A 9,652-nucleotide genomic window follows, 5' to 3' on the forward strand; every position below is an offset into this window, starting at 1 on the left:
TTTGAGAAGGCAGGGGGAAAAGCTGCAGAGGCCTGAAGACTCTGTGCATATTTATAGCACAAACACACCGCCCCATGCTCATTCCCCATAATCACATGCACACACTCGCAAGACGTCTCCTCCGGACTTTCTCAGGGACTCAGTCTGAGTGGCTGTAGTTCAAAGTCCAACTGCCTTGGCAGCTGAAAAGAAAGAGAAAACCATGGTGGCTTTGTAAGAATTACAGTGATCCTATTAAAAAAAAATATGTCACTCTCTGCTGGGACTTAACATGGCAGTGCCACGCAGCACTCATTGAATTGAGCAGCATTTCAAGCACACAGCTCCTGGTGTAATAAGACTACAGGCTTAATTAGGTTCCTATCAGTATTGCTTTTCTCCTGCCTTCAGACAAGAAGGTATAAGAAAAGATTGTCCAATACAGATACTGCAATTTAAAGTCTCAAGTTAAGAACACAGTGGGTGTATATCTACTATAAAATCTACCCTAAAAACATGCCAGTTGTTAAGCTAAGCAGTGCATTAGAAGCAGTTAGATATAATGAGAATGTAAATGGAAAGTATTCTAGGGAGATATTTCAGCTAAAAACAGCATACACTGTATGCTATCTTTTATTTTAATCATGCTCTAAGCCCTGCCTTTTTGAACTTTTTATAAATTCTGCTATCTCCCTTTGCAGTTACTTACATATTGGTATATAAATTCAAAGACGAGAAGCAATTAGGACTGAAGCAAAGACTCCCTCTCTTGATGCTAATACATCAAAGGAAGTGAAAAAAACCTTCTCCCCCTCATACACACTGCGTAACACAGAGAGTTTCTGCTCTTCACAGCCTAATAGCTCAAGTAGTTCCAATCGAGAGTCTGATGTCAGCCTCTGATTACATGGAGATGCCAAGCAATTGGAAAGAGCAGCTTTTGAAAATCCCAGCTCTCTGACTGCGGCGACCACACAACCCTGCAACAATGCTTTTAAAACACATATGTGTATTACTCACATCAGCTGGTCCTATTTTTTTCCCCACTTTGGACATCGGAACATTGCTATTAAGAGTTTCCTGGGCCTCTCTGCTTGATTTAGGTACAACATGTGTGAAGGAAATGTGTCAGATGAGGGGCTTTTTTAAACAGCCGTTGCTCCCCTGCACCCAATCTCTTTTGCTCTCCAGTTTGGAGAGAGGAAGAGCCAGGTGCTGCCTTTAAACAGGCACACTTGAGAAGTCTGCTTTTGCCTGAATGGAGAAGAAGAGGTTGGGACTGGCTCATGGCAGGGATCGGAAAAGACTGGCTCCCATTCTTTTTCTGGACCTTTGCTCATCTCTGCCAGACCAGCCTAATCTGATCCTTGGAACTGAAGCCTCAGAACAGGTAAACCTATGTATGAAATGCTAACAAAACCTGATTCTGATGATCCAGAACAGCATCTGAGTGGCACCCTTAAATTGGGTATTTACATTTCCTTCCTGCAAGTCCTTCCTTCAGTCCAAGGACATTTGAGAACTGTGCAAGAGTTTTTGGAAACGCTCCAGGCCCTTCATTGTTCATAAGGGAAAACTAACATCTCTTATGCATCTGAATCAACAGGTGAATGACCTCCCCATGCCCTCAATATGTTATCAGAGTCCGTTTATTTATTAATCACCATATCTCTCCTGTATGAGCAGGGGAAGTAACCAAAAGTAGGAATGACTCCATTTATTTCACTGGAATATTAATCTTTTGTTTCTGTATGAACACACACATTACGCTATTAAGGCTTTTAAATACAAGAATGGAGTTTTAAAGGGGTTGTAGAAATAATTTCTGTTAAACCACTAGATCCACAGTAAGTCTATGTCTCTTATGGGTCTGGTTCTATCTTCTCTGCAGTTTTGCTCCTGTGTAAAAAGGAGCTAAAACATTCCCAGCAGAATTTCTAATAAACCCACTGGAGACTTTTGCTTGGCTCTTGAGCATGAGGCAGAAAGAAGTTCCACTAACTGCTATGGTATTACACAGCTGTGTAGCTGCAGTGAGGTGGAAATCAAGCACTGAATGTTTTTTGATATCATGCTTTTTAACTGGCAGGCTCTCCATCTAGCAACAAAATCCCCAAACACTCAAATCTGGTACATTAGCTTAAGTACTATTTGTGGAATGACAAGCAAGGAGCTATAGAACAGACACAGGCTTTCTGAGCTATACCAATGGAAGACCAAGTAAACAACATTCAGCAAAACTCTAGAAGATTTCCACCTTTATCAGGGAATGGCTTCGGAGGGAAACCTCTGCTGTCTGCTCTTCATCTGTTACCAGGCTGTGCCAGATAAAGTCTAGTGAATCTACCTGAGCACTGAGCTCTCAGAGCCTTTTCACTGAGCCTCTCACTGGCCTTGGCAGGACAAAGGATTTTACATCATGCTTTTATCTGCAAAGAGACCCGAGTCTGCATTCCACAAGCTAACACGACCAAAGGTGACAACCCCAGCTTTCAAAAAGTTACATCCCTGCCAAAGCCACCTGACAAATTCTATCCCATTACCTTCTATCACATACTAAATGCATGAGAAAAAAATACCTCAAGCCAAGCCTCTGAATGGTCGTGTTCCTGTGTTAAAGGTCTTCTATTGCTGTTCTGTAAACAAAGATAAGGCATTTTTCTCCTAAATGACAGTAGTCTAGCTAATGGTGCTCTAGCAAATGTTCCGGTAAAGTGGAGACGGCATCCTTAAGTGAGCAGGTTTTTCTTCCTCTGTCCCTTTGTTGTTCTGACAGCAGTAAAGGTAAGAAGGAAAGCCCATACTTTGGCCTCCCTCTCCTTTCCACTCTGCTAAAGTGCCATCAAGCCTCTGCATTTAGAAGAAACCATGCACTGAGGAAATTCTCCAGCTTTCCCACACTCACAACTTGGGTTATTTACATTCACAGGCAAACTACAGGCAAGTGCACCAGAGAGGTGAGGTCTCTGACACAAATGAGTACACAGTGACCAGCACAACACCAACAAATCAAACCTAGCAAGTAAAGCCAAAAGCCCTTCTCCTTTTCCAAAAGGACAAGTGAAGAGGTTGTGTCATTCCATTCAGGCAGGTAGAGGACACAAAGCTGAAGGTGATGGATTAGTACATCCAGTGTACAGCTGCTTTTCTTTGGAGGTTTTATTCTGCATGCAACAAGGACTTGCCAATTAATACAATTTTAGTGTACAAAGGGAGCTCTGAATACATCCTCTCGCTTCATGTCCCCCAGGTTACATTAGTGTGTACCTCTAAAAGTGTAACTATCCTCACACTTAGATAGGCTCATTAATTATAAAGGGCTATAATACAAAGTTAAAGGAATCTTTTCTGGTTTGTCTCCAGCAGTATCTGAGATATTTTTCGTAAATATATCCAACCCATGGAGACCTAAAGCTGTGCCTCAGTACCACAGAAAATTCATACAATGAAAATTGCACTTTAAATCTCAAGAATCTTGAGAAGCTGAGATAAAGTGCAACAACTTGGACTTTTTTTTTTCATTCAAGATGCATCTACTCTTAAGGTCTTATGTACCTCCCTGAAGATCTCTGCAAGGATGCTCAATGACCCTAAGCCTGGGATGGCCTTACGATGCAACTGAATTCTGAGATGGAAGCCTGAAAGTTTCTTGATTCCATTTCAACAGCAATTGAAATGGACTTCAGCACATTAAGTTAAGAAGGAGGAGGTGCATTATCTGATGAGCTTTGGGTCTAATATATGTTTTGTAAAAATGGTAGGATTGTGGCAGAAAACACATGAAAACCTTATAATGGATTGAACATTTCCCTGCAGAGCTCAAAACACAAACAGAAAAGCATTATATCAGTGTGGTTAAAAGCCACACTAACCAAAACCCCAAACCAAACAAAAGCAAAACAAAACCACTTAAAAAGCACAAGGAAAGAGACTAAAAGCAAGAGTGAAACTCGCCAGGCTGTTCTCAGTAACCAGCTTCAATCAAACAGAATAAATTAATGCAGAGACTAAAATTATAAAGAATCAGTTCACAGCTGTCTTTTTTATCTCAATACTGACACTTCAGGAAAGAAGAAAATCCTATAGGGGAGCTCACTGTAGAGATCCAGAGGCCTCTGAAGAGCAGAGTAACACGGGAGATATCCCCACACTCGTAAGAGGCTGCATCACTAACTGTTAGCACATAGCAAAATCAGGAATGGAAAAGTGGAGCAATGAAGATACAGCAGGCAACTTCTGGAAACGATACAGCTTTTAGAAAGATTGGCTACCGGTAACACATTGATGCTTTCAAAAAAAAGCCTGGAATGCGTGGAATTCTCTGGGATGCCAGGGTGCAAAAAGGATCTCATTAGCTAGGGCTTTCAAAATCTGCTGCCTGGTTGTTACCGATTATTCAGAAAGCAAGATGGCTTAGATCATCAGTTTCTGTAAAGTACTATATTCCACTTAAACTGCCAGATCTCTAGTCCCCTAGACTGAGAAATCATCTTTCCAAATAAACCAAGGAGGTACTGAGTCCCTACACAATAGTCCAGCACTTCTCCTACATTTCCATATTACCAAGATAATCAAGCATCTAATAATAAAACTGGGCAGTACCATAGTGCTCAGTTCTCTTGCTGGCAACAAGAAAACTCTAAGCAACAGCCAGACTGACAACAATCATGTTATTCCCACCTGGTTCTGCTTTAGAAGCAGACCCTGGAGCTGCTCATGATGAAAAGCAGTAAAGTACTTGGAGTGGCAGACGGACAAAGTAGTTAGTTCAGGAGCTGAACAGAAAAACATTTCTCACCCTTGCTTCTCTTACAGTCAGAGGATGGGAAAGGAGTCATATTTGCAAGATGCTGGCTGGCCAGAGGCTTAAAAGGAAGATGAAAGGACAAGCAGCATCTGGGGAGGCAGAGGCGAGGAACCTTGAGTTTTTGAAGATGACCTGCTTGTGACTGCCCAGAATCAGTCCTTTATTGTGCCTAACAAGGTTTTCCAATCACACTGAACAGTGACAAAAACAAAGGGCAACACATAGGTAAATACCTTTACCAGTAGCTTAGCAGAGGAGTTTAAGTACTTTTCTTAAAGCAAAGTATACACATACTTGCAAATGTTCACCATTGCAAGAGCTGAGAATGTTAAGGCCTTGTGAAAATGACAGCAGTAGTGATAAGCATTACTGGAAAAATGCCAGTTTTAATTGTAATTCTTTGTTAATATTTCCTGAATCCAACATAGATGTTTTAATAAAATAATAGGTAATTTTCAATATAATATACAACATTATTATGCAAAACTGTATTATATGCTATTTTCAAGAGAACTCCTTTCCTGCTCCCCTTCCTCTTGGTATTATCTCTACAACTGCCAAGGAATGGCATTCTGGACAAGGAATGCCCCTCTAACCACTGGCTCCAACAGCTCTTGAGATGGCATTAGCCCATCATTTCCTTTTCCTAATGCAGCCTGTGCATTCACAGGGGGAATCTCAGAATCCAGCTGGTTTATGAGGCATGGAGAAAAAGGCCTTCCACTGTCACAGCTCAGTATCTAGGGCTGTCCAGTAGTATAATTCTCAAATCACTGTGCTGCACTTTAAGTTGGAACACAAAATGTCTCACTGTGGCAAGATAGGCTAGTAGTTTTAAACTGACTCCTTGAAAAACGTGTGGTTGGACTGTACTGTCCTGGTGTTAACATCCCAGTACATGGTGTCTTGGTCAATGCACCAAGAAGCCCAGCCCCTCCAGACTCATAATGTGCAATAAATTCAATGCAGCCATTACAGTCATGCCATGGGTGGGGTGGCTGCATGCCTGCCACCAACTTGCTCCTTGTGGTAGTGAGTCCAAACCTCCAGCCAGTTCTGAATTATTCTTAGATGTGTCATTTGGGCTGGACAGCCAAAAGACAGCCCTGAGGCCATCCCATCACTTCCATGCTCACCACAGGAGATAGAAGTCAGTATGCTTTAATGCTAAACTGGTTAGGTCCTGGGCAGATCTGTGATCACCTGCGATATATCTCTTGGTTTCAAAAAAACAGCTGGGTGTAGTAACTTGAGTGTAATACTTTCAGGAGTGAATTATGTAGGCACTTCATGCATAAAACAAACATTAGCATAGTCTTGCTGAAAGTAATAATGAAGGAGGAGGCATCAGCCCAGAGAGGAGAAAGCACACTATCATTATACACTACAGGGAAGATGGGCAGCTTCCTGACAGGCAGTTTTATCTGTCCCTTGGAAACAGTGAGCAGTCTGGAGGCCAAAGGGAGGTATTGCTGTGGGTGTGTATGGATTTTGGGGGGAATGTGAGGAGATGATGTGTAGGGTGGTGCTGTTCAGCTCTGGGTCTCAGCTGAGATGTTCAGATGCAGCACTATGTACATGCAGCTCTGCTGATCCAGCACTGGAGGGGGAGTAAGAGCAACCAGAGCAGGCAAAGAAGTTGACTGTTCATGTATGTTGGATCGGTACTGAGACTTTCACCTTTAGGGAACATGTGGCACAGTGCTCCATGGAGAAAAGTGACGAGGACTGAGAGGTGTGCTTTGAGCAGCTGTACAGCTGCAGGCAGGACACAAACTTACTGGAGGATGGGTGGTGGCAAAGCCCAGCTCTGTGGAGGATCCCTTGGCTTACCAGACCTAGGGTCATCTTACAGCTCTATCAGTGGCACTGTGCCATATACAAGGGGAAGGAGGAACAACTGGCAAACACAGGGAAGACCATGACCAAAATTTTCTCCCCTCTTAAAGAGAGAAGGATTTAAAAGAAAACAGAGCACCAAAAAAAAATGGATTCTGCATTTATCATCACAGGGATAAAGCCAGACTCTCTAATTAAGCAGATGACATAACTGTGCTGTAATATCAAGATTTTGCTCTGTGATTTGCAAACAAGCTGCACTTGCACAATCCAGAAAGAAAAAAGCTGTACAGATTAGAACAGCTAAGCTCTGCTCTCACTTACATTAGTATATACCCACAGTTATTCAGCTCAAAAGACCTACAGATGAGAATGTGATACGAGGAGTTTCATTTCCTCAGACAGTTCCCTCACTAGCTCAGCCAAGCCTCCTTCTCATTGCAGTTTCCAATCACAGCCCAGCACTCTGCTCTGATTACACACTCACCCTGAAACCACAAAAAACCTCCCTCGGTCTCATCTACAGCTGATGTATATTAATACATCACCAGCAAAGTCACTGTACAGCTGCTGAGTATGTAGCTTAAATACCGTTGAATACTTAAGGCTTGATTCTGTTAATCAGGACAGCTTCACCGATCCTAGAAGAGTCATGTATATTCTACAGTGCTCGAAAGGGGAGGAAATCCAGAGTACAATTTTTTAAATGGCATATTCATTAAAAACACCTAGAAGAGGGCATGGTCTTTTTAACCCTGGTGTAAACTCACTTTGCTATACTTAGTGGAGGTACTCAGGATTTAGCGGAGTACAGCAGAAGGCAAAAACTAAGCCAAATTCTCCTTTCAAGCCATTGCTTTTCCTAAAACAGATACTAAAAGGTCAGAACCAACACCAATCTCTGCTACTCCAGACTTCCAATCCACAGCCCTATGTATCAAAAAAATACATATCCACAAGTGCTTGGGAAGCATATGCACCAGTGAGAGCACAAAATCATTACACTGCTGTGAACACGAGCCATATTCAGCAGAAATCAGCAGCTGTTAGGACTACAGAGCTTGTCACTGCTTTTATAGTTTGGGTGGAGAAGAAACAGGATTCAAGCACTGCTCATAACACAAGTTCCATATTGCCTTGATCTTTATCCTTCTCCCCCCCTTCCCCCCCCACCCCCGCCCGGTTCGTCAGGGCCACTCTTTAAACAGAAAGAAGTCATTAGCCAAACCTCCTTATTTTATGGCCCCGAAAGTTAGGCAACGACGAAGCAGTTTTATTATTTCTACTTAAGAGCGTAACATTTCGATCGGGAATTCAGAGACACTTCCAAGAGGAAGGGGGACATGCCGGCAAAGGGAGAAAACCCAAAGATGCCCGAGTGAGGCGGATCATCGCCATCAGCCCCGGTGCCCCGCTGACGGACCTCGTCCCCCTCCCTGGCCAAACCCTTGGCTGCAGAAGATGCGTCCCGAGAGCCCCGCCAGCCAGCTCCTTACGTAAGGCACAAACCACTGACATCATCCCTCCCGCCGGCATCGCCGCGGCGCCCAGCGGCGCCCACAGACCCGACCCGACCCGCGCCCGCCCGTTCCCTTCCCACTCTGCTGCCCCGCCAGGGCTCCTTTCCCACCGACTCTGGCCCCAAACTTTGCACGGCAGATTACCAGGGGACGGCTTTACCCGCCGGGCGCCCCGAGCTGCGGTGCGCTCCATCCATCCCGCGGTGCTCCCCATCCATCCCGCATTCCGTGGTACTTACGCACTGCCTCCTGCTTGGGGTCGAGGCCGCGCACGGCTCCCTGGAGGCCAGCGATGCGGCCGTGCAGCGCCCGTACGCGGCGGTGGGTGCCCTGGATGTCAGCCTCGACCTCCTGGAAAAGGGTGCAGGCGTGCCGGGCCACGTCGGAGAGCTGTCGGAGAATCCGCGACAGGGCTACGTTGCTGACCGAGCAAAGGTCCAGCACCATCAGCACCGCCGCCGCCTGCCTCTCCCCGCCGCCGGCCGCCTCGGCGCCCTCGCTCGCCGTCCCCGGCTCCTCCGGCGGCGGGTCCCGCGGCGGCGGTGGCGGCTCCGCGCCCCAGCTCTCCTCCAGCACGGAGGCGGCGGGCTGCCGCCGGCACAGCCGCTGCGGCTCCACGGTCCGCTTGGCGAAGGGCATGGCCGAGCCCTCGGCCGGAGCTTTCCCGGGCTCCTGCGGGCACTGGCGGGGATCGCTGCCCTCCTCCTCCTCCTGCTCTTCGTCCTTCTCCTAGCCGCCGCCGCTCCTTGCCCGCCGCCGTCACTCGCGGACGGCCGCCGGCGGGCGGCTCATCGCCTCGCTCCCTCCCTGCGCGGGGCTCCTGGGCTGCGGGGCGGCCGCCGCGCCGCCGAGCATCCGCCGCCGCTGCCGCTGCCGCCGCGGGGAGCCGGGGCGCATCCGCGCCGCCTCGCTCGCTCGCTCGCTCGCTCTCACGCCGTCCCGCTCCGGTGTGAAGGGGCGGCCCGAAAACCCGGAGAGAGGAATCCCGCGGCCGCGAGGAGGAGCGAGCCGCCGAGCCTCCCGCCCGGGAGCGCGGCGGGGCGGGGGCGGCGGGGGGACCGGGGCGGTGCCGAGCTGCCGCCGCCGCGGGGAGGCGCTGCGGGGCGGGCGCGGCGGCGCGGGCCCGGTGCGAGGGTGGCGGAGGCACCGGCGGCTCCTGTCGGGCGGGGAGCTCTGCTTCGGGCAGACTCTGCCTCCTGGGCTCCGGCCCAGCCCGTCTCCCCTGCGGCGGGAGCACTGCTCAGGTGCGCCGAAGGAGAAAGAGAAGCCGTCTCGAGGGGCAGAAGGGAACCCAACTCAGCAAGGCCCGACTGCTGCGGGAGACTGGTGCCCGCCCACTGGTGTCACCTCTTGGGGCACCGCGGAGGTTGTTGCACTCCCTGAAGTCAGGTGCATGCACTTGGGCACCGGCTTCTTAGGAGGGGTCAGGGAAAGCTGGGTTCCCGTCAGACAAGGAGCGCTGCTTCTGACGCAACACAGCTCAGCTTGCGTACATACACTTCTGAAA

General features: G+C 47.8%; 1 protein-coding gene across 1 annotated transcript in view; it reads right to left on the bottom strand.

The window, feature by feature from the left end:
- Window positions 1-8,932, bottom strand: part of NHS (NHS actin remodeling regulator) — a 248,617-nt gene extending 239,685 nt beyond the window's left edge. Inside the window, exon 1 of the mRNA XM_069002882.1 lies at window positions 8,385-8,932. Within this exon, the coding sequence (XP_068858983.1) occupies window positions 8,385-8,784 (400 nt within the window). The 5' untranslated portion in view covers window positions 8,785-8,932. The remainder of the gene's footprint in view (window positions 1-8,384) is intronic.
- Between the last annotated feature and the right edge of the window lie 720 nt (window positions 8,933-9,652).

Source organism: Aphelocoma coerulescens, chromosome 1 (genome assembly GCF_041296385.1).
Source record: "Aphelocoma coerulescens isolate FSJ_1873_10779 chromosome 1, UR_Acoe_1.0, whole genome shotgun sequence".
Taxonomy (NCBI): Eukaryota; Metazoa; Chordata; class Aves; order Passeriformes; family Corvidae; genus Aphelocoma; species Aphelocoma coerulescens.